Genomic DNA, 25,862 nt, shown 5'->3' on the forward strand with positions numbered 1-25,862 from the left:
TTGCATCCTCCAATGAATTCATAGTTTTTCGGAGCCCAATATGGCAAGAGATATTTTAAAAAGACAAACAGCATAACCGGAGCATTTTTTTTTTTTAAACACTGTTCCATATAGTAGAAACAGTGTTTTTTTTTCACTTCAATTGCAGTTTTATTCAGATAGTGTCAAAGACTAAAAGGTTTATTCCCCCGACACAGGCTGCGATTCGCCGGGGAGGCTGCATCGGGAGGGACAAAGGACAGGGATCCACCTTACAACGATATTATAGAGCAAAAAACTTCCATATGCAGCATATTAATTATGAGCAAATCGAACTTCCTATACTCTTTGAGAAGTGATACCAGTAAACGGACTATGCCGTATATGAAGTTTTTCGCCCCATAATATTGCCCTTTGCCGAAACACAGCCTGTGTCGGGGACTAAACATTTTTGTCTCTGACGCTATCTGAACAAAACAGCATAAATACTTATGCGCTGACTTAATGTTACAGACTCGGCCCGCCCGTGACCTGCCCAGGCAACGCCTCTTTTTTTCTAATTTTATGATCTATGCGCATAGCGGGAGATACGCGTGTACCTGTGCGGGTTTTAAAATCCTTGCGGCGCGCACCGGACCAAGTCACGCACATTGGCACGCGTAGGGCTTTTAAAATGGGCCGGTAAGAGCGTCTGTGTGTGGTGGCAGCGTGGAATGTGGGAGGAGGTGAGCTTCGGTGGCAGACCGAGGGCTTATGGGAGGGGGAAGGTGCTTAGAAGGGCAGCAGCCTACTGACCAGCAGAGGGGTAGGATGGTAGTGGCATACAGAGAACGGTGCTTCATTGCATGCTCTGCACGTCTATACATGCGCTGTTATTTTTCGGGAGGCCGTACAGATAAGAAAAGCCTGTTCTAAAGGTTCCAAGGCTTTGCACTTGGAATCCACAATGCATCCCATTAAGCCGTCTCCCTTGCCTTGGAACGAAGGAGGTTGCTCCAGGGATATATACGGTACCAGTCTTTAGGATCTTCAGTAGCAGGGGCGGGCAAACTGCGAACCACAGGCCAGAAGTGGCCTGTTACCCTGTTAAGGTGGCCCACCTACCTGCTGACAAGTAAAAACAGACGCCATCCTCCCAGGGGCACATGATATCATGACGTGGGGACACTGTTGACGTCATCAGCTGAAGAGAAGTGAAGGCCCCGGGGCTGCTGGCGGAGCCCATCCCACCGGTGGACAAATAGAAGAGGATGCCCTGCGGCTGCCAGAGGGGCCCATCCCAGCAACAGCCAAAGAGGAATGGAGGCCCCTGGAGCCACCAGCAGCAGCAGAAGCGAGTGAGAATGAGTAAGAGTGAGAGAGTGAGTGAGATTGAGGGGGAGTGTGAGTGAGTGAAAGAGAGGGAGAGATGTACGTGACTGAGAAGGGGAGAGAGGGAAGAGTATCTGAGAGCAAGAGGGCATATGAGTGAGAGAGAGGGAGAGAGATATATTGGTGTGAGAGAGGTGGAGAGTGTGTGTGAGTGAGAAAGCTATGAGGAGAGTGATTTAAGTGAGCTCCACCCATCTTCTGCCTAACGGGCCGATACAGTAAAAATCGCGGGAGAGCGGGCGAGTGCCCGCTCGCTCTCCCAGCGCGCTCACAGGACACTCTCCTGTGAGCGCAATACAGTAATTTAATTTATTTAAATTAAGGCCGGCAGTAAAAAGAGGCGCTAGGGACACTAGCGCGTCCCTAGCGCCTCTTTTCGGACAGGAGCGGCGGCTGTCAGCGGGTTTGACAGCCGACGCTCAATTTTGCCGGCGTCTGTTCTCGAGCCCGCTGACAGCCACGGGTTCGGAAACCTGACGCCGGCAAAATTGAGCGTCCGGTTTTTGAGCTGCGGGCCTATTTCAATTTTTTTTTTACCTTTCAGGACCTCCGACTTAATATCGCCATGATATTAAGTCGGAGGGTACACAGAAAAGCAGTTTTTACTGCTTTTCTGTGCACTTCCCTGGCGCCGGCAGAAATTAACGGCTACCTTTGGGTAGGCGCTAATTTCTTAAAGTAAAATGTGCGGCTTGGCTGCACATTTTACTTACTGAATTGTGCGGGAATACCTAATAGCGCCCGCAACATGCATTTGCATGTTGCGGGCGCTTTTAGGTTCGAGGGGGGGGGGGGTGTTGGACGCGCGTTTTCGACGCGCTGTTACCCCTTACTGAATAAGGGGGGGTGGGGGTAAGTTTTCAGACGGGGCCACTTTATCAGGGCAAACGCCTTTGCAAATTGTCCGCCCATGCGTCCTCTCACCATTGTAAGGCGAAACCTCGGGCTTCACTATCGCAGTGCGTTGCCACGAAAAATGACGGCGACGCCAAACAAGACCGCTCAGACGTGGGTAGAAAGAAGTAGCACTGGAGAATTTCGAAACGATGGGCAGAGGCCAGGATAATTGGGGGGGGGGGAGAGAGTCGGAATGAAAGCCCCCTTACCTTGCCCAGGTCACGCCCTTCTCTTCCTGCCGCCCCTTGGGATGCACCCGCTCCGCCTGGGAGTTGAACTGGACCCGGTAGCTCTTGGGGTGGGACCACTTGTTGGACTTGTGCGGGCTGCAGAACATCAGGTACCGCGGGAGGGGCTCCCCGAAGAGGAAGGCGGCCTCGCCCTCCGTGAGCCGCGGGGTGCGCCGGAGCCGCCACTGGAGGACGCTGTGCCCTGGGCTCCAGGGGGTGGTGAGGTTCTCCAGCTTCACGTCCACCGTTTCGAAGTTGTTTGCCCTGCCTGCGGGGAGGGAGAGAGAGAAAGGAGAGCGGGCTGAGTGGGACCGGACTGGCTGAAATCCGGGCTGCGGTGGGAGCCATTAGGAGAGGAAGCAGTAAAACCCGGGCACAGGCTGCTGCGGGGAGCAAAAGGAGAGAACTGGGGGGGTGAGGTGGCGAAGGAGCCAGGGTGGAGCAGCAGGGGCTGCCGAGAAATGATGATCTGAGGAGGGGAAGACATAGACCTCAGGAGTCAGGCTTTAGGTAGGGCCCCCATCCAGTCCTGGGCAGAGCGGCTCAAGGACCACAGCAAGGCCCTGTGACCTCCCGGGGTATTCCTGCACGGGGGGGGGGGGGGGAATAGGGAGGATCTCTTTTTCTAAGCCCTAAGGATTTCTTTTCTTAGGGGCTCCCTCTGCTCATCAGTCCAGTCAACAGCAAAAAACACCACGCGGACTCCAAGATTTCTTGTTTAAAATAAACATTTCTTTCACTGGCACTGAAAATGGGCAACTCCAAGGTCTAAAAGATTGATACACTGGTGACTAATGCAGCACACTGCAAAAAAAAAAAAAAAATAAGTCCACAGATGGTGCAAACTCAGTCTCCTTCAGCAGTATCAACCTACTGACAGAGAGGGTCCCTGCCCCAGAGAGCAGACCTTTCTCCTCTAAGTGTTTCTATAGGGCGGCTATCCTCTTTTCTTTCAACAGCTTCTGGCTGATCTCCTACGTCTGACAGGAGCTCCACAGGTCCTCTCCTTCTTTGGGGTTAGCTTCCTCTTTGCCAAAAACTCCCACTGAGGACCAGTCCCCTTCTCTAATCCCTTCTCCAAAAATCCCTTCAGGAATAAGTGAGCTTTCCTTCTTCCCCTCTCCACCCAAGACGTCTTAGGAACACACCAGTTTCCCCAGAAGTTCACCCCTTGTGAAATCCTTAGGCTCTCTTCTCCCTTTAAGGTCTGGCCAAACCATTCCCTGGACTCCTGCCAGCTTCTCTGGGAAGGGAAAACTCCACGCTCCTCCTCCTCCTGGAACCTTCCTTGTAGAGGGAGTAGGTTCCCTGACACCTCTCTGTGCAGGAGGAGCCTAGTGGTTAGAGCAGTGGGCTTTGAAGTAGTGATACTAGAATTCAAATCCCACTGCTGCTCCTTGTGACCTCAAATCCCACTGCTGCTCCCCTCCATTGCCTCAGATACAAACAAGCAGCATCATTCGTGTGATGATGCCATAATGCATGTGATAAATATCATATTGTGTGGTATGAATGCAAATTAATTCAAATGGGTGGGTTTTGGGAGTGGTTTGGGTGGGATCAATGAAAATGAGGGGTAATTTGCAATGTTTATCACAAATTCCGTTTTGGAGAGAGAGAGAGAGCCTCTGGGGTGTCACACGTAGCAGTCAGCTATTTATACTGCTATAGGAGGGCCTGCTAGTAAGTCGAAGTGAGGGTTTGGGGGTGGTCTAGGGTTCTGGGGCCAGTTTTACATGCACAGTGAGACATACAAACAGCACAGTACACATATGTGAAGATTTGACATGATTTGGAGTGAGGAAAGTAACACAAAGATGACATTTGGAAAGAGGATTCATAAAAGAATTAATTGATATTTGTTTTATTATGTGAGTGGATCTGATGTTTCTGTAAAGTGTTCTTTGTTTACTTTTGTATGATAGTGTTGTGAATTTATAAACTGCAATACATATAAAATAAATTAATACAGATCAATAAGCTATTTTTAATGTTGGTAAGTGCTTGAAACAAAATATTTTAAAGCGTCACACATGATGGCTGCTGCAGAATACAAAGAAATCCATTGGAAGGTGCATTCTAAGGCATTATTTATTGATAAAGAGTACTACTGGTAAGGCTCAAACCTTTCCAAAAATACAGAATATATCATAACTACAATTAAACAGCAAGAATCATAAGAATTTAAGATATGCCGCTACTTCAACGCCTACCTTCGATGAGAGACGGCCGCAGATTGAGGCCTTGTTTGCTGGATCTATGAGGCATTTGCCGGGGAGAGGCACTAAGGGGACGCTAGACGTAGAGCAGACGCCAGGACCCCAGGTGGAAGAGTCATCCCTCCACCCCGGCGCACCGAATACCCCGTCGGGGATCTTCAGTTTATCTGGAGACGCTACGGCCGACTGGCTGGCAGGGAAAATGGCTCTATCTAGAACACCTGCCCCGAGAAAGGACGCAGACAACGCGTCCATTTCGGAGAGCCTTGGAGAAAAAGGCTCCGGGGGCAAGGACGCCAAGGAACAACAGGATGAAGATGAAAACCGGGAACCTGTGGTTACAGGGACAGTGGAATCTGAGGAACACTTTGTTAACTCTCTTTTTCTTTGGTTAAACCCCAGGAAATAACCATAGAAGTAATTTGGAAAAATGTTTCTCTCGATGGATAATTCAATTAAAACAATGTCAAGTTTACTGAAAGAAAATTTACAACACATAAAAACACTAGATACAAAAATACTACCTTTGGAGAGTAATTTAACTGTGACTGAACAAAAAATCAAACATATAGAAGAAGTACAGCATAACCTTATAAAATCTGAAACTATATGTTTTAACCGAATAGAGAAAATGGAAAATGACATAAGAAGAACAAATGTGAGGATACCAAATTTCCCGAGACATGTGACATGTTTCAAGATTATCTTAAAAATGTTTTGAATTTCACAGGTCAAGGAATACCTGCTATCTCTAAAATATATTATACCCCAAAGAAAGTAAATAAAGAGGAAAAACAACAGATACCTGGATCGCAAGAAGAACCCCTAAATGTTTCAGCTTTATTGGAATTAACTTTGGACACTGTTATTGAATCAAGAGAAACTTTGCTGGTCTCTTTTGTGCTTGTCACGGAACGGGATGCAGTATTAAGACTATACTTACGTAATCAAGGTGGTTTATTCCATGGGTATACAATCTGGGGTCTACCCAGATGTAACAGAAGTTACTCAAGAAAAGAGGAGGAAATTTCTTCAAATGAGACAAGAAGTAATGGCTAGAGGAGCAAAATTTATTCTGCGTTTTCCGTGTAAATGTATAGTAATTGTTGCGATCCCGGGTCAGCCCCGGGATCGCCGCCTACCTGACCGCGGCTCTGGCGCTGCCTCATGCCCCCCAGGCCTCCGCGGACCCCCGCTGCCGCGGCCCCGACGTCGGGCGCTCTCTCCCGGGCCTGCAGGGCCCTCTGCTGCCTCCTCTTCGCCTCGCCGGAGCAGCCGGCGTCGTTCGGCACTTAGCCCCGCCCCCTAGACGCGCGCACGCGTCTTAGGCCAGAATTTAAAGGGGCCAGCGCGGGAAATGCACAGGACGCTCCCTGATGACATCAGACGCTGCAGGGTATTTAAACCCTGCAGCTGGACTTGGATTTTGCCTTGCAACGAGGTTCCCAGGTTCGTCCTGCTCCCAGTTGCTGTGTTCCTGCTCGTCGCTTGATCTTCTGGTTTTCGACTTCGGATTGGCTCGTGGTTCTTCCCGGTTCCTGACTTCAGCTTGGCTTCGGTGGTTTCTGGCTTTCGACTCGGTTTGGCTTACGGTTTCCCTCTGGCTCTTGACTCGGACTGGCTGACGGCGATCCTCCCACACCTGACCCTGGCCTGGTGAGTAACGACTTCGTCGGTAGAGATCTCCTAAGTCCCAGCGGCCGGGTTCCTACGGGCTCCTCCCGGGGGGACACCGGCTTCCAGGGCGAATCACCTAAGTCCCAGCGGCCGGACTCTTACGAGCTCCTCTCGGGGGAGTACCGGCTTCCAGGGCGAACATCACCTTCCACCAGGTCAGCCTCTTCTCCTGGCCCTTGGTCGCATAGGGCCCTTCGTGCCTTCCTCTCAGCAGTCCACAAGCCCGCCTTCGCCGCCTCCCGGTTGGAACCGGTATCACAGCCTCACCAAAGGCCGTCCATCTTCTGGTTCCGATCGGCCCAAGGGTCCACGAAGCTAACAGTAATATATCAAAGCTCTAGATATATCTTCTTTGAACCAGTACAGTTGCGTACATACTTAGATTCGTCTTCCTGATATGGCACAGGTGTTGGTTATTGGATTAACTCATGATCCCTACTCTATAAATGGCAAAAGTAATAGATAATTATAGATGTTTCCTTATGACTGCTGAATATTTTATTGGACTCCCATGTTACTTGTAATTTTTTTTTACAGATGCGTAATGATATTGAATTGTGCAAAGTGTAATATTTACTTTAAATTAGTATTTCTCTGAACATATGGTTCTGTAAAATTAAGTTGAAATTTCAATAAAAAGAAAAAGAAACTTTAAATTAATTATTTATTGCGGATTTTTCTATACCGACATTCATTTAGTGAAAAACATCACATCGGTTTACATTCAACAAGAAAGATATCAACGGTGCTTTACAAATGCAATTATAGAAACAGAAGCATTGCGGCGAGCCTCCTCTTCTCAGGACATGTGGGATGAGCTGCACAATGGCCCTGCGTCAGGCCTCCTCTTCTCGGGCCACACGGGATGAGCTCTCTGATGGCCCGGCGCCGGGCAACACTGATTGGGTGGGCCTGAGCGCAAAGTGGGTGGACCACTGCCCACCCAGGCCCACCCGTGGCTACACCACTGGGGCAGGGTGTCACCTGGATGGGAGGAGCACCCTTCTAACTGGCAAAGGTACAAAGTGCCAGTCTCTGCCTAGAGAGATAAACTTTCTCTCTCCTCTGAAGTGTAGTGAAGCACCACATGGGTAGCTCAACAGATGTTAGGCTTTGCTTTTATTCACAGTCTGTTGATTCATACCTGTTACCGATTCAGTCCTTGTTCTTTCCTTTCAATCCCTGATGGAAGGGGGATCCCTCGGAGCAGGATTCTCGATGCTCCCGGCAGGAAGAACTTCCAACCTGGAGCTTGAAATTAGGCTTACAAACTGAAGATACCTCCGGGGTGGCTCAGAACAGGTCACTGGCACCCCCTTTCCTCACCGAGGTCTTCCCCTAACTTGCCCAGACCAAACTCAGGGTTCCCCATTCCCTGAGCCAAGAGCCGAACAGGCTGGGCCTGTAAACAACAAAATATAAACTCCTCTCTGCTTCCGGGGACTTAGTACTAACTCAAAGCACTGCCTGCCAAGCTGTAGCTGGGGAGTGGTTATATATCATCGCCAGGGGGATGGCCATTCCAGACCCCGCAGAAGGAGGGGCTGTATCTGAAGGGGACTTTCCCCAAAATCTATCCTGCACTGACTGCTGCTAAACCCAGGGCTTACTGGTAACCCGAGAAGCGCCCGGGTTACAGGTGGCTCTCACTGGAATAATATCAATAGACGACTCTAAAACGTCTGCTAACAAGGCACTTGATACTTGCAAAGAGTATGAAGCCCCTTCCTCAAAGGCAGCTGCCCTACTATATTTTAGGAATGCAGTAAATCTTAGTTAAAGCAGGGCATTTATCCTCAGGAATAGATCCAATTTCCTTTGAATAATTTTTAAATAGCTCATGTGATGATAACAGCCTGGTCACTGGGAAAGTTAGAAATCATAAACTCCACCCTCCAAATGCATTTTCAAAATTCTTCATTCTCCACTAAATTATCTTTGATATGAGCTTCCCCTGTTGATGGCAAAGAAGCCATTTGATAATTTACATTAGCTAAAGAATTTTCAGTAACATCTAAACGGGAATCCTGTTCACGCAACTCGGACCTTGTGTCTTCTGTAATCTTGCTCAGTTGCAAGACAGAATTAGACACAGTCTTCTCCACCTCAGTGATAATTACTCTCCAAAAGTCTCATGAAGAAATACTGGGAGGTTCTTCCACATCCTCGGTAACACCAGGAAGAGATAATACCGATGGTAATGGAACCCTTAATACAGATGGAATAGACTCGCCTGCCTTAACAGCAGCCGGTACACTTCCTTCCTGTAATGATGTTTCTAATGAAGACATTGGAAGAGAGGAAATGGGCAAAAGGACTCCCATCAGTTACAAACCCAGGGTCAGATAGTACAGTAGGGACAATAACTGCCGCTGGAGCACTGGTGACCCCAGGCCTAGCATCTAAAGACGACTGAGGAGGGGGTAAACCAAGCTTCTCCAAGCTGAAGAAAAAGAAGCCTCATCAACTCTGTCCATAGTGGTGCTGTCTATCAAACGCCGTGTACGCTGATCGATAGGGCCCTCAACCAGGGCCGCAGAAGGGGTAACAGTTTTACCTTTCCTCTTTCTTTCTGTTAAAGCAGATCTTGATCATTCAAGTTATAATAAAAAAAAATTCAATTTCACTTAGGGTGGCAGCGTACCACAACCTCATTGAATACAAGGACCCGGTCCAACACCAGATGATGACCTTGGGTGACTGCTCATCAATGGGGGGGGGGGAGGGGGGGAGAAGGGAGGGCGGGAGTCACTGCCACGTGTCCTTTCTACAAGAGACACGTTGCTTGGTAAGGAGTCCACTCTACGTATTTATTTACTGCACTTCTGGCCTGCTAGTCCTAACAAGACAGTATTTGCTCCCAGCGGGTTAAAGAGATTTAAAACATAAAATACACTGAGGTCAATCTTTTAATTGGTTTGTCCAAAACCTAGCTGGACAAACCCGAGGGTTTTGAATTTCCCAATCCTCCCGATGGATAAGCTGTAGCCGGGTAAGTAGCGGGCTAAAACCTACTCAGATTCCGTTTCATTTTTCAGTTCATAAAAAAAAAAAAAGTGCGAAAGCTTGCTGGGCAGACTGGATGGGCCATTTGGTCTTCTTCTGCTGTCATTTCTATGTTTCTTTGATAGTTCATGGAAGAGCACAATATTATACATCCATAATCAAGAGCAGAGGTAGTCGGAGGGCATTGGTGGGGGTGGGAGTGGGGGCTTCAGCCTCGTTACGTTTAGCCAGGTAAATCTGGAGAGCAGGTGTAACGTTAGCCAGGTAGCTGTAGACCTAACCAGCTGCATTCCTTGGGGCTTGTTTCCTGTTGAGTGCCTTGGCTAAAGTTGCCCTGGCTTACGTTTTTCCGGGTAACTTGCCGCTCATCGTGTCGCTGAATAATATGCAATCTCAATATACACAGGCTGAGATCCACAAAAAAAAAAAAAAAAAAGAGAGCCCGGGTCAGAGGCGTGCCTGGGGCCAAATATAGCCAATGAGCTACCCAGCTAACCCCCAGCCATGGCTTAGGGCAGGTTGTTGAGCTGGATTGAATTGGATATTCAGCCGCACAACTAGCCTGGGAAAAATGGGAATGAGTATCTGCTTGAAAGATAACCAGGTACATTTCCCCAGCTGCTTTATCTACTCAGACGATTTTCGAACATTGACCCTTGCGGCCGTCACAAGATACATTAGGGAAGAATAAGGTGAATAGAGGGGACAATACGGAGCAAAGATCAGGCTTGAAACGAGAATGTCCCCCACCCCTCAAAAAAAATAAAAATCTGCTATCCCATACATAATCCAGGTATCTATTGTATTGCAATTTCAGATCACATTACTAATATCCCAGAAACCAGGAAAAGAAATTACGTTCCTGACTATTGGAAAACCATGTGTGCGTGGCCATTCAGTCAGCCACCAGATGGCGCTATGCCCCTGCACATTAGACCTTATTACAGCTTAGTATCGTGATCACAATACTGAAGACCCCTCTTCCCAGGCCGCTTGTGATTGGTTGTCTCAAAAGACCGGGGGAGGGAGGGGGCCTAAGAGGAGGGGCACAGCTGGGATTTTGGTTACAGACTTGAAGGAGTGAGGAGTACCTTGGAGTTTTGTTTTTCCTTTAAAGCGGGGGCCTATCCCCTCACTGTGGGGGCCGATGCAATAAATTTGCGTAGAAAGCGGGTGCTTTCTTAAAACGCGCCGGCCGGTTAGGAAAACCGACACCGAGTTTATTGGCGCGTTTTTTTTTTCCTAAACTCCGCACAGCCAGGGAGTTCAGGAAGCCAACGCTTGTCATTCAAGCGTCTGTTTCCTGCACCCGACTGCCAGTGGGGTTTTTTTGTTTTTTTTTAACTTTAATTTTGTTTTTCCTCCTACTTAATATCGCAACAATATTAAGTAGGAGGCAGTATAGAAAAGCAGTTTTTTTCTGCTTTTCTGTGTTGGTTTAAGGAGCGCTCAGCAATTAACGCCTGCGCCATGAGCGTATGTAGTCAGTTGCTGCTCTGGCCCGCATAGACTCGCCATGTTATATACCGCCACAGCAAAGACCCCCTGTAAACCAAAGGCTCAACCTGAGGGGGAGGGGCTGGGGGCCAGACAGAAGACCGGCCCTAGTCCTGCCCAACATCCGGCTGGACAGTCCTGGGTCCAGAAATCCTGACAGGGAGCCTTTGCCCGTGTTGGATTTTATGGGCCTTCTCCTAGGCAAACCCTGCCTGGAGCCTGCGAGTCAGGCCGGAGATCTGCCCTGCCTTATCCACTTCCTAGTGAGTGGGGGGCTGCATCCCGGGATACTTTTCGGCTTTTGAGTGAGACTTCTCTGTCAGAAGCCAGGTGAGACCCCCTGCCCTGGATACTGCTTGGGAGAGGGCTCAGGGAACTCTCTGTGGAGGACAGGGGAGTGGGGGGACCTGGCGCCAGGACTTCCTGGTGCTTTACCTCGGGTTTTCGGGGGAAAATAATTTTTTTTTTAAAAGATCTGAGAGTAAGTGTTTGCCGCCCCTCTTCCTGTCCTGTTTGGAGGAACATCTGAAGCTGCTTTGTTCAGGAGACGATCCTTCCCCCACCCCCCCAGGGATTCATTTGACAAAGAAAGAGAATGAGGAAGATGAACTAAGTGTAAGAAAAAATAGAGACCATTGAGGACAGCCATTCTGGAGTCTTCACCTCCCGGGGAGAGAGAGAGCATCGCGACCCTCTGTGCATAGGCCGTGATTTACCCTGTTTACCAGTTTTGGAAGGGGTTTTACTGCTAACCATGGACGCCCTGCCCGCTCGGGAACTCCACTTAGCCAAACCCTGGAGGGTGGAGGTTGCCCTTGCCCTGATACTGAGACCCACGAACAGATTAGAGTGGAAGGAACTGTAAGAGAGTAAAGCTACGGTGCTAAGGACCGATTTACTTGTGCCATAATTTCATCTGATTTCCCATCAGGAAAGACTTTTTTTTTAAAATTTTGGACACTAAACGAAAGTCTCCGGTGTATTTATTAGGCGCACGGTACACACAGTGAAGAGAAGTAACTCCTCTCCTAGGGAAAGGAAGGACACAAAAGTCACTCCTAGCACTCTGGGCCATGAGAGCAGGAATTAGGCCCGCGCCAGCTAAGAAAAGTAGGCCCCTATGTAAGGTTCTGAGGTGATACTTAATAAGAGAAATTGTTTTCTAAATTTCCCAAATAATTTTTATTTAAGAAGGCTTTGCGAGCTTTTTTGTTAGCAAATTCTTCAATTACAATTGAAGTTTTTATTTAGGCATGTTAGAAATAGATATATTTAGCTTTTTTTAAATTTTGCCCAACAAAAATATGCCCCTTGAACATTGTTGGCCCTAGCCAAATGGCCATGCTGGCACCCCCCTCTCTCCTGGAGTGCTTGAAAGGGAGTTTCCTTTCCCCCCACCCAACAAACAATCCAGACCCTGGAGAAAGAGACAATGAAAGAGCTGTTTCCAGCCTGGAAGAGACACTACAAAGTTTTCTAGCCCCATCGGGTGAGCAGTCGGCTCCCCGGGGTGGGGTTGCATGCATGATGTGCAAATAATAGGGAGGGAACATTTCAAATCCATTTCCGTAGGTAAAAGAGCATTTCACCTCTTTGAAACTTGCTGTCCCCCAATTCGGCTAAAGGTCTGTGAGTCCTTCCACTGCTCGTGTACGTTTAGCGGCCTTGAGAGAAGACATTCCCGGGGGTTTGCTTTGGTCAGTGGTCAGTAAATAGATTGCATTTTTTTTTAAACTCTATGCATCTACTTTTCTACCAACAGATAATCTTACCCACAGCCAGTTTCAAAGTAAAAGCATCTGCATACTTTCATTTGAAAAACTGGTGCACGTTCTTTGTCGCAATGCAAAATAGTCTGCAAATTACCTCTTTGGGTTATACTGTATTTCCTAGGCCTTAAACCCCCTTTCCAAATTCAATCAATAATCTACCACCTGCCAAAATGCCTGCAGTATGCTAAGAAAACCCTACTGGGGCTGGTAAGGATTTCTGTTTAAAGGTGTCTGCCTACAGTGCGCACTCACATCTGGAGTTCTCGAGTTCAAATCCCAGCATTGCAGCTCAACCTTTCCTCCCTGTTTTTAGAGGACAGTGTTATCTTGTTATTTAAAGGCTTCAACTGTAAAAATGCCTGTGCACATAATGAGGTAGATTTTAAGAGCCGCGCCCTTTGCTGGCCCCCATCGGGGACGTGGCGATTTTAAAAACCAATGTGCGTGTAGGCGCGCGTTTTTTTTAAATCGGCTGTTCGCGCATTCGTGTACGCGCGATTTCTTATTGACGCACGCCTGGACGCGCAAATGCCGCCTTGCTCGCGTGACGGCCGTTTTACTAGGCAATTACCGTTTTTTTTTCCCAGTTTGTCCCCAGTTTGCCCCAGTAAAGGAGAAGAATTCCTACCCCCCTCCCCCCAGGTAACTTGCCCCCCTTTTACCCTATTAGGGCCAAGCCTTAAAAGCCCACTGACTTACCATATTTTCTTAATTTTATTACTTATACGCCGTCCATGGCAGAAGTAAAGTGACGCGGTCTGGGACCCCAGCACGCGCTTGTGCGCATAAAGAGTTACACCCATATCCTGCCCAGACCACACCCACGCCCCGCCCCTTTTGTCAAAAAATATTTTCGTGCGCATACCGGGAGATGCACCACGCCAAGTCACACACATAGCTCCCACCATTTGGCGAGTGTAAGGCTTTTAAAATCGTACAGATATTGTGGCTTGGCAGAGCTATGTTTTTATAACTCGATGTTAGGTTCCATATTAGGAGCTACCACCCAGGAAAAAGATCTAGGCATCATAGTGGATAATACTTTAAAATCGTCGGCTCAGTGTGCTGCAGCAGTCAAAAAAGCAAATAGAATGTTAGGAATTATTAGGAAGGGAATGGTTAATAGAACGGAAAATGTCATAATGCCTCTGTATCGCTCCATGGTGAGACCGCACCTTGAATACTGGGTACAATTCTGGTCGCCGCATCTCAAAAAAGATATAATTGCGATGGAGAAGGTACAGAGAAGAGCAACCAAAATGATAAAGGGGATGGAATAGCTCCCCTATGAGGAAAGGCTGAAGAGGTTAGGACTTTTCAGCTTGGAGAAGAGACGACTGAGGGGGGATATGATAGAGGTCTTTAAGATCATGAGAGGTCTTGAATGAGTAGATGTGAATCGGTTATTTACACTTTCGAATAATAGAAGGACTAGGGGAGCACTCCATAAAGTTAGCAAGTAGCACATTTAAGATTAATCGGAGAAAATTCTTTTTCACTCAACGCACAATAAAGCTCTGGAATTTGTTGCCAGAAGATGTGCTTAGTGCAGTTAGTGTAGCTGGGTTCAAAAAAGGTTTGGATAAGTTCTTGGAGGAGAAGTCTATTAATGGCTATTAATCAAGTTTACTTAGGGAATAGCCACTGCTATTAATTGCATCAGTAGCATGGGTTCTTCTTAGTGTTTGGGTAATTGCCAGGTTCTTGTGGCCTGGATTGGCCACTGTTGGAAACAGGATGCTGGGCTTGATGGACCCTTGGTCTGACCCAGCATGGCAATTTCTTATGTTCTGGTCCTGTAAGTTTAAAGTAAGAAATAACATTTAATTAAATAAATAGCTAAATAAAATCCGCCTTATATCAGTATGTACCCATTGTTTATTTACTCAATGCCTTGTACTCTGCATAATCCACTTTGATCCTACCTTTAGGGAATGACGGAATCTCAAATATTTCTAAATAAAGGGGTCATGATAATTGTACTCTCTGTCCAATTAAGGATACAGTATTTGAATGCAAAAAACACAAGCAATGAAGGGAGATGGGCTACTTGGATGTAAAATAAAAAAAGTAAAACATACCTCCAATGTCCAAGTCAACTTTGTAATGGATCAAGTGGGTGTGCATGTTCCCCAGGACATAATCGTACACCTTGCTGCCATAGTGGATGCCTTCAGGGGTGAAAAAAGTGGCATAGATATACCCAGTGGCATGGACTTTCGCCTCCAACACCCCATTCTGGTAGAAGATAAAATCCCAGATGTAGTCATAGTTGTAGACTGTGGAAGTGGTTCTGATGACCAGCGCATGGTTCTCCAGACCTCCATAGAAGTTATAGCCTCCCTTGTAGTTGCTGTCGAAGTGCCTGCGCAGTGGCACAGTACTGGGTAGCTCATATATGCACAAGGCGTTCCTGTAGCGCAGAGGGCTGTCCGTGTCATAGAAGTGGTAAGCGTCCAGGTAGGTAGCCATATCAGGGCAGTCGATGCCTTTTCCCAGCTCATAGTTCTCAGCGCCCAGCCCCCAACCCGAATCAATAAATTTGGTTTGCATGGCTGTTGGTGTGTCCCCACCATAGAAAGCTAGAGCCTCCTGGATGCTGACTTCATAGGCGATCCTTTCATTGTTGAACTGGATATCAAACAGCTGTAAACCGGAGGAAGAGCAAACCCTGAAAGCAAAGCTCCATCCGGTGTATTCTACGTAATTTCCCTGGACTCTGTATTGTTTGCTTTGAGGCTCACAAACCTTTGTGCCATGGGAATTAGCTTTGGTCTTAAATTTACCTCGTGGCATATAGGTAGAAAATGGGTCATCTTTCTTATATTTAGGTAGTCTGACTTTCTTGATTTCATTTTTGTTGTATTTCTCCACCAGTTTTTCCACACTGTCAAAATACTGGCCATTGTACCAAACCTTTTCCACAGCCCAGTCGTTCAGGTTGGTGGAGCGGTGGTTGAGAAGGATCTCAAACCCAATGGGATGCAGGAAGTATCCTTCCACGAAGCACTGTAGCATGATCCACGACTTGCGATCTCCTGATTTCAAGCCACGGGGGGCAGCATCTGTGAAAGTCAGGCAGTGGTCCGTGCAGTTGTGATATGAAAACCCAGATGTTTCCACCAGGATGTGGTGGGCCTTTTCCGTAACCTCCATCAGTTTCCGGTGCATGTTTTCATATTCCAGGGATGTTACGGGCCGTGATTCAAACGTGATTTTATGATTGCTCTTGAATTGGTAAGGACGGTAATACTCAGGACAGGGCAATGGGCCCACAATGTACTCTGTGACATTTGGTTTTGTCTGGTTGCCAAAGAAGATAACTACTCGAGCCTCACGCTTAGGTCTTGGGCCATTTTTGTCCAAAAAGTTTAAGACGGTAAGTTTCCTGGGTACGTGGAGCTGAATCAGGAAGAGTGAGTTTTTGCTCATGTTGTGTGACCAGGTAGAGTGAAGTTTGAGATGTACTTGTGACATCAAAAAAGCTTGAACCGAAAGCATCTCTTTGGGTCTTAAGTCTAAAAATACGGAAGCCTTGTGACGCCCTCTGGATAGGATTCTCTCGTTAGGATTGGCTCTGGTCACACAGCAGAGGGTAACCATCCAGACAAAGCCCTTGGACCACATTCTTCAGGCTGACCAAGCTCTTTCAAACCTGGGAAGTAATCAAAGGGAAACTAGTCAAGCAAGGAAACAAACCCAGTTCAGAAAAGGTGGCATTGCCCTGAAACTATGGTAACATTTTTTTCCTGTTATCTAACTTGGGAGTTTCTACCTCATGTACAGGGGGGTTTCATGATCCACTAGTGCATTAAGGAAGACTTGAAGAAGACTCTCAAGATGAAAGTGCACTAGGGACTGTATATAAATTTAACTTTAAACTCTTCACCCGCTAGACTCAGGACTATGGAAAAATTGCTACATTTGAATGTGGGCTTGGAAGTACTTTCATTATGTAATGGGTCGTGTGATAGGTAGGGGAGTTGCAGCCCCCTGAGGCTTGCTATTAGGCTAACTAACAGACTCATGCAGAAAGGTGCGTTCAGCTGAACGCACCGTTCTGCCTGCACTTCAACGTGCAGTTTCTGTGTGCAAGACTTAATGCCGATGCAGCAGGGAGCGTTGCACGCAGAAATGTGTGCGTCCCTAAAGGGGAGCGCTGCTTAGCGCCCTCGCATGCAAATCCCATGCGGGCATTGAGCAGTGCTCACCGACGCAAAGGGGTGCGCTGCCCAAATCTCAGTCTTCCTTAGAGCTGGAAACTTAACCCCTGGGTCAGAGATGGAATTAAGTTTCCAGCGCTACTGCACTGACACTTAAAAAAAACCTCTAGAAAGGGAAAAAAGTAAAAAAAAATAAAATCTGGACTTGGGCTTCCTGCCACCACATAGCCGGATAAGTATAGACATTAAGAACAGCTACCGCCTGGCACGATCCTGGTCACCAGGAGGAGAACTTTCAAGGATCTCTACGTGCCCCGTATACTGTATGTGCGTATATTGGTGCATAGAGATCCACTATAGTAGTTTATAAGCTGCGCGTATCTGGTCTGCGCAGATTATGAATAAATGTGTGTCTGTCCACAACATATGCATGTGTGTTGCAGTATTGCAAATATTTGCAATGCATTAAAAGCATGCACTTTCACCACCTGCTTTATAAACATATGCACGTATATTTCATGGGTGGAAAAAAAAACACTTGTTTGTGTAAAACGCTGACTTATACGTGGAAGTAGGTATATTTTTTTTAAAATGCGCACGGAATTGAAATCACCAGTTTGCTGGTACCTCCATCAGCTTGCCCAGTCCATCTCCAGTTCACGGAGACCCTCTCCTAGTACTTCACTCTGAACTCCCCCAGTTCACCCAGACCTCCCACCCAAAAATAACAGACAGACGAGATTGATAACAATTGCGCTAGTTAATTAGCAGGTGTAACATTGCAAGAATAAGTTGCCTAATATATTGCCATAAATTTCCTATATAATAGCACTTTGCATGCATCCCTCTTGTCCCCGTCCCGGAAAGCTCCCTAAACCAGCCTCTTCTTTTGCTCGGGTAAATGAACATGCGAAACCCAAAATATGCACATACATTTGGAGGTCCATATCCAGCCGCTGTCCGGTTATTCAGCTGTGCCTCTGAATATACCTGGCAAACTCGAACTTAGCCAATTATGTATGACCAGCTAACTTCAGGACAAGCCCTACAGCCTGACGAGAGTTAGCCAGATAAGTTAACTGGCTGACTCCAAATATCAGAGTTAGCTGGTTAACCTATCCGGCTAGCTCCGCTCTTCCCCGAAACACCTCCTGCCCGCCCCCAGCTTATCCGGCTAAATTCTAGCCAGGTAACTAGTTACACAGCCAGAATGTGGCCAAATAAGGGTTGAATATAGCTGGGTAAGCCATTTAGATGGATAACTATTACATTATGCATATGGCTCTCTTCATGTTTATAAAATAGCATAGGAAATATTTCTTTACAGAGATAGTGGTGGATGCATGGAATGGCCTCCCATAAGAACATGCCATATTGGGTCAGATCAAGGGTACATCAAGCCCAGCATCCCGTGTCCAACTGTGGCCAGTCCAGGCCATAAGTCTCCACCAGTTGAGGTGGTGAAGACAAAAAGAATATCTGAATTCCAGAAAGCATGGGATAAACACAGGGGATCTCTGAGGGAGTGATGGGAATTGTAAGGACTAGATAAATTGGACGGATGGGCAGACTAGATGGATCATAGGATCTTTTTTTGCCATCATGTTTCTATATTTCTATGTATGTGAGTACAAGATACTTACGTGCATCTATGCAAACTTAATTCATGTGATGCCTTTGAAAATTACCTCCAACGCATATAGAATCACTACATAGCAACATTCCCCATGCAGTTTGTATAGCTGCATGTTAAAAATACCTAAAGACATCCACCCTGGAGCACTAATACACACCAAAACACTATTACCAAATTAATTAAATTAATCTGGACTCACAGCTTCAGTAATGACATCTATAGATCCCACGTGTTCCTACGAGCACTCAGATGGCACCACAGTATGTCAACCTTTTTATGGCAGTGCTAGGAGAGATATTTTTGAATGAATGCTAGACTTGATCTTTCAAATATTATCAGTCTATTAATGACATTTTTATGATTTACACTAAGGGAGATGAAACTCTGAAATGATTTTACATTTCTTTTAAAGAAATTCTATCCTTCAATCAGACTCAGAACAGACTACCCCGTAGAAAGAGTGAAGTTTTTGGATTCCTGCTGTCTGAATGATGGCCACCTGCATACAGAAAACCAAGGACAGACAAACCTACCTTCAGTTCCAGCTTCCACTCTTCGCATATACAAAGGTCCATTATACACAGCCAAGGCACACGCTATCACCTTATATGCTCTGACTGAAAAAGATGAGCACCTCCAAGTCCTGAAGGCATCCCCCTGATAAAAAGGTCACCAGAAAAATGACCATTTTCACTTAAAACACCCAGGACAAATCTGCTGTAATACGAAGAAAGGAAGATCACAGAGTGAATACCCTTTATAACCTTTATAGCAGGGGTCAGGAACCTTTTTGGCTGAGAGAGCCATAAACGCCACATATTTTAAAATGTAATTCCATGAGAGCCATACAATATGTTTAAAACTAAATACAAGTAAATGTGTGCATTTTATGTAAGATCCCACTTTTAATGTACAATAAGTCTCTGAAAATATTACACCAGGCCTTAAGACACCAATACATCTCCTATTAGGAAAACGGACCAAGTCAGGCTGCTATAGAGTCCTACACAGAAACAACACGCCAGCAGAAAACCTCACCTGAATCACGTGCTGTCCCTCACCTAACATAGAATAAAGAGACCAAAACGCATAACAAGAAGCATGCAGAAAAAAACTGAATTGGAAACTGCAACAAGCCAGAGTCTCTGTATGCAGTGTAACAAAGGAAAAAAGAAACATCACCCATCCTTATAAAACAAATCAAGAAATATAAAATCATCAGCAGTAAAACTGTACTAACAAAAAGAACATATTTCGAAACAGCTGATGAGAGGAATATCCAATAATTAAAACTCATATAAAACATTTCCAGATACCAACAAAATATTTCAAAATAGCAGACACAAAGATCCAGTAATGAAAAATAATAAGGATACAAAAATGTTTTTGCTCTGCATACCTGGGAACGTTTGATATCCAGGTGTCCTGAGATTGTTCTGAATTAGCAGGAGGTGGGGTGGTTTGCTTGGAACTTTCTCCTCTCTCAGTCACATACCAGCGCTCTCTCTCACACTGGCTCTCAATGACACACCTATACACACATGCTCTCAGTACTCACATATACACATGTTTTTTCTCACTCACTTATATAGGCTCTTAATTACACATTTACACACATGCTGTCTATCTTTTCACGCTTACACACACACACAGGCTTTCAATCACATAAATACATGCTGTCTTTTTCTCTCACACACAGACTCTCATTCACATGCTTACAAACATGTCCTCTCTTTCTCTCATTTACACACAGGCTCTCAATCACATACTCACATGCTCCCTCACCTAAATCAGCTCTCAATCACACACAGACACACATGGTCTCTCTCATTTAAACACAGGCTCTCAATCACATACTCACATGCTCCATCACCTAAACCAGCTGTCAATCAGACACAGACACACATGATCTCTCTCTTACTTATACACACAGGCTCTTAATCATACATGCACATGATTTCTCTCACACACAAAGGATCTCAATCATACACACATACTCTTTCACACAAACAGGTTTTCAATCACAAACTTACACATACAGGTTCCCAATGGTAAACTTACATTCATGCTCTCTCTCTCACAGGCAGGCTCTCAATCACAGACATACTCTCTTTCACATACACAGGCTCTCAATCATTCACATACATGCAATCTCACTCACACACACAGGATCTCAAACACACACGCTTGCTCGCTCATTCACTCTCTCTCTCCCCCACCCCCACCCCAGGAACTCGCGGCAGCAGCAGCCTCCTCCCAACACTAACCTCCTTCATTTTCAGCCCTCGCGGAGGCGGAGTCCCATCGGCCGCGGTTGAAACTCTTCATTTTCCTCCGAGCCGCGCTGCAGTCTTCTTCCCACAAGCGTGGCCTCTTCTTCTCGCGCAGGCACCCGATGCTCACCACTTCCTCTTCCGGGCCGCGGGAAGAAGAGAGCACGCCGGTGCCGCTGACTCCAGCTGTCCCGCCGCGTTCCGCCCGGGCTGACAGCATTTTAAGCCCGGGCGGCGGAGGACCGGGGAGCAGCTGGGTCAGCGGGAACCGCGAAGTGTGGCGACACTTGTCTGCGAGCCAGATGCAGCCCTCAAAAGAGCCATATCTGGCTCGCGAGCCATGGGTTCCCGACCCCTGCTTTATAGCAACATAAAATGAAGAGCTACAAAAACTGAGAAAAATCATTAAAAAAAACAAACCCTACAGACAACACTCTTGGAGGACACAGAAACATAGAAATGACGGCAGAAAAGGACCAAACGGCCCATCCAGTCTGCCCAGTAAACTCCCATACTTATCAGTTTCCCAGAGCCAAGGTCAGGGCTCTTGTTAGTTACTGTTTGAGCCCAATTTCCTTCTACCCCCTGCCGTTGAAGCAGCGAGCAATGCTGGAGTTGCATCAACAGTATGAAGGCTTATTGGTTAAGGATAATAACCGCTACCCAGCAAGTTATCCCCACGCCTCTTACTTCATTCCCCTCCCCCTTGCCCTTAAGGATCCACAGTGTTTATCCCATGCCCCTTTGAATTCATTCACCGTTTTCATCTTCACCACCTCTTCCGGCAGGGCATTCCAGGCATCCACCACCCTCTCCGTGAATAAACATTTCCTGAGCCCTTCTCCCCGGAATTTCATTTCATGACCCCTAGTTCTACTGATTTCTTTCCAATGGAAAAGGTTTGTTGTTGATCGTGCACCATTAAAGAAATAACCTCAGCTCCACCTCAGCACTAGCTTTGTCACAAACTTCAAACAGAAACCCAGAAAGAAAAAAAGGCCACACACCTGTTCAAGACATCACATTGCAAGCCATGCCAGCTCATTTCACAAGACCCTGCAGTTACCCACATAAGAACGACATTCAAGACAAGGGCACCCTTTTCTGGCTCCACCCCTAATGTAGGATACAGGATATTATTTAATGGGAAAATAAGTGAAGAGCAATGCTACGTTGGCAAAGCAGGCGAAAAGATAAAAGCAAGAATAAACTTACATAGGCATAAGATAATATATCACAAAGAGCAAGGCGACACCTCTGTGGGGGTTAATCCAGTTAAAAGGGACCACCGTTATATTGTTTGTTGACTTTTATTTCTGTGCAAACCAAAATCACAACCGTCAACTTATGTAGCTTCTTGCCTACGAGTTGATTTATGTATACCTGCAAAAAAATATATAAAGAATTGCCTAATCAACTTCACAACTTCTTTTTAAATCATTTTAACATATTCAGTCATAAATCATAGATAAAGCTTGATAGGTTATAAAACTCTGGAGTGAAAAAGGCACAATCATTCCAAAACTTCAAAATGCAATCCATCGTGAGCCAGAAAGACACACTCCACAATATAAATTATCCCACACATGCCAGACTTAAATTCATTGTAAGCTTGCATCTTCCATCATCTTAATAACTGTCTCAATAAAAATGTAAATAACAAGTTTAGTCACCCAGTATTATTTGGATTATTCTAATCAAATATTTTTCTGGCATTATTGTTTACATGATCAGTCTCTAAAGGGTATTAACAAATTTTTATGCCCGACAAAGGATCTTTTTACTTTGCCACCTTACGGCTTGATCAAAGGCATATATTCAAAGCCTTTCCCACTAGCTATTCAGTATCATAGCAATAAGCAAATGTTCAAGCTTCTTTATCAACATGCTCAATACTTATCTGGCAAAACTCCATTTGCTTATGGGAAGCTTCTTATTTCAAACTGGAAATCATCCTTTTTAACCAGGCCGACCCCTCTGACAAACCACTCTGGCACATCGAAGATATAGGTTGAGCAACACATCTGAGTGTTCTGTCAGAGGGGTCTGGTGAAAGAGGATTTACAGCTTGGAATGAGACATTTCACATAAGCAAATGAAGCTTTGCAAATAAGTAACAAGCATCTTTATTACAAGGTAATGGGAGTGGGCAGTGGAGTGCCTCAGGGGTCTGTACTGGGACCTGTACTTTTCAATATATTTATAAATGATCTGGAAAGAAATATGACGAGTGAGGTAATGAAATTTACAGATGATACAAAATTGTTCAGAGTAGTTAAATCACAAGCAGATTGTAATAAATTGCAGGAAGACCTTGTAAGACTGGAAAATTGGGCATCCAAATGGCAGATTAAATTTAATGTGGACAAGTGCAAGGTGTTGCATATAAGGAAAAATAACCCTTGCTGTAATTACACGATATTAGGTTCCATATTAGGAACTACCACCCTCTAGGCATCATAGTGGATAATGCTTTAAAATCATCAGCTCAGTGTGCTGCAGCAGTCAAAAAAACAAACAGAATGTTAGGAATTATTAGGAAGGGAATGGTTAATAGAACGGAAAATGTCATAATGCCTCTGTATCGCTCCATGGTGAGACCGCACCTTGAATAATACTGTGTACAATTCTGGTTGCCGCATCTCAAAAAAAGATATAGTTGCGATGGAGAAGGTACAGAGAAGGGCAACCAAAATGATAAAGGGGATGGAACAGCTTCCCTATGAGGAAAGGCTGAAGAGGTTAGGGCTGTAAAGCTTGGAGAAGAGACGGCTGAGGGGGGATATGATAGAGGTGTTTAAGATCATGAGAGGTCTTGAATGAGTAGATGTGACTCAGTTATTTACACTTTCGAATAATAGAAGGACTAGGGGGCATTCCATGAAGTTAGCAAGTAGCACATTTAAGACTAATTGGAGAAAATTCTTTTTCACTCAACGCACAATAAAGCTCTGGAATTTGTTGCCAGAAGATGTGGTTAGTGCAGTTAGTGTAGCTGGGTTCAAAAAAGGTTTGGATAAGTTCTTGGAGGAGAAGTCCATTAATGGCTATTAATCAATTATACTTAGGGAATAGCCACTGCTATTACTAGCAACAGTAGCATGGGATCTTCTTAGTGTTTGGGTAATTGCCAGGTTCTTGTGGCCTGGTTTGGCCTCTGTTGGAAACAGGATGCTGGGCTTGATGGACCCTTGGTCTGACCCAGCATGGCATGTTCTTATGTTCTTAAAGTGATTTACCCTCACAATTTATCTGTCTGATAACTTCCCTCCTCGAGTGCAGCTACAAATCCCTGCGTTGCTCCACACACATAAGAATAGGTGAAAGTATATGTGAGTGCTTTGCATGTTTCAAAGCAAAAGTGCGGGTAAACTTTTGTTTTGAAACTTGGGACTTACAAGTCCACCGGTAAAAAGAACCTGCAGACTTGTTTCCAAAAACTGGAAAATAGCCTCCTGCACAGCAGTCACACGTTGTTGCGTCCGTCGGTCTTCGACGGCTTCGCCCCGCCTTCCTCTCTCTACTTGCGGCTCCTCCCGCTCACCTTGGACTGATGGCCACCGCGATGTCTGCTTGCCGACCTCTCTGGTATCCCCGGACTGGCTTTGGTGCTGCCTCCCACCATGCTCCTTCAAGGTACCTCTAGGGCGCGCGCACGTACCCCGCCCTCATCTTTATTTCCACGTTGGCGCGAACCTCAGGGGCGTCCCCCTGTTCTGACGTCACGACTCCAGGGTATATCTGCCTACTACATTTGCTAGCTCGTTGAGTTAGCAACGGAACTCTTTTGGAACTCTACCGGAACTCGTACGGACGGGATTCGCTCTCCGTTCCTAAGCTACTCTGCCACTCCAGCTCTAACTGGAACTCTTACTACCCTTCGGGGTCACTAACGGGGTACCCGCTCCTCGGGGGCCTCTCTGCTTCTTTCAGGTGCTATCAGGAAACCGGTACTTGCTCCTCGAGGGCCCATGTTCCCTGTGTCGCTGCCTGCAACTTCTACCTTCTACTTGGAAGAACTAACTACAGTCTCCATCTGTGAGTACAGATAACATCTCTCTCTACAGTTCTGCCTCGCCGGAATCAGGTACTCGCTCCTCGAGGGCCTGCTCTCTGCTCCGGTGCCAGACCTCTCGTCTAATGGAATCTCTGCTACTGCTAGTGAGTACAACACCACTGAGTCTCTCTGCGTTAAGGGATCAGGTACTCGCTCCTCGAGGGCCTGCTCTCCCTGTCTCGGAGCTCTCCTATTCTACTTGGGACTCTGAATGCTAATTCTACTGTGTGCTCATAACTCTCCGTCTCTTTCCACTACAGCACTGCTCTACAGAGGATCCGTTTCCAGCATTCTGTGAGAGAGGCGCCCAGCTGGGCTCTACAACCACTACTCACTACTGCCACCTCTGGTGGTTCCATATACTGTTTAATAAAAGATTCAAATCTGTGTTTGTCTGTCCGGAGTTTAGCCTGACACTGTGGTCCCTCACGGGACTGCCCCCCTTGGGTGTGGTCAGCTGCCACATTGTCCAAAGATCCACCCAAACACCAATAACCATAACACACGTAGGCTAAATAACTCAAACTGGCAGCAGCGCCGTTATCTGGGGTGCACAGCCTTGTGGTGTCGCCCTTTAAATCCCAGTGAAAGAAACAGGTATACTGACCACATGCCGGGCTTGCTCAGCTAGATTCCCTCCTCTTCCTGGACGTGCGGCTGACCTACTGTCCCCTTGCTCTGGCTTCTTCTTCTCCCATTCTGGAAGATTGTGATGTCACAAGGGGGTGGATCAGTAGCATCTATGGAATGGAAGGGAAGTGTTCAGGATTCATCAGTGGAAGGCATATCCCTCCCAGTGATTAATACACCCACACGAGGGTTGCAAACCCCGCCAGCACGACAGTCCATGGCACCGCTCTTCCTGCTGGCAGGGGGTGGAAACCCCTCCAGCATGTCACTGCACAGCGCCGCGGCGCAGGACAGCTCCTGGTTTTGCCTGACACATGACGCGGGCCGCACATAATGTTAAGTTTTTACAGATAGGTGGGCCGGATGAGACTTGGTGATGGGCTGGATTTGGCCTGTGGGCCGTAGTTTGCCCATCCCTGCACTTAAGGTGGCAATGTTCAAATAGGCCATGTAGG

General features: G+C 46.4%; 1 protein-coding gene across 3 annotated transcripts in view; it reads right to left on the minus strand.

Moving 5' to 3' along the window:
* LOC115083905 (amiloride-sensitive amine oxidase [copper-containing]-like) overlaps positions 1 to 25,453 on the minus strand; it is a 33,164-nt gene extending 7,711 nt beyond the window's left edge. For 2 of the 3 annotated variants that reach the window (XM_029587981.1, XM_029587983.1), the window contains exons 1-4: positions 25,385 to 25,439; positions 21,936 to 22,103; positions 14,730 to 16,303; positions 2,457 to 2,745 (exon numbers count right to left, since the gene is read on the minus strand). In XM_029587981.1, the coding sequence (XP_029443841.1) occupies positions 2,457 to 2,745; positions 14,730 to 16,275 (1,835 nt within the window). In that variant the 5' untranslated portion in view covers positions 16,276 to 16,303; positions 21,936 to 22,103; positions 25,385 to 25,439. Of the gene's footprint in view, positions 1 to 2,456; positions 2,746 to 14,729; positions 16,304 to 21,935; positions 22,104 to 25,384 lie in introns of all 3 variants that reach the window. The other variant, XM_029587982.1, reaches the window with a different exon arrangement.
* Positions 25,454 to 25,862: the final 409 nt, after the last annotated feature.

This window comes from Rhinatrema bivittatum, chromosome 2, assembly GCF_901001135.1.
Source record: "Rhinatrema bivittatum chromosome 2, aRhiBiv1.1, whole genome shotgun sequence".
Taxonomy (NCBI): domain Eukaryota; kingdom Metazoa; phylum Chordata; class Amphibia; order Gymnophiona; family Rhinatrematidae; genus Rhinatrema; species Rhinatrema bivittatum.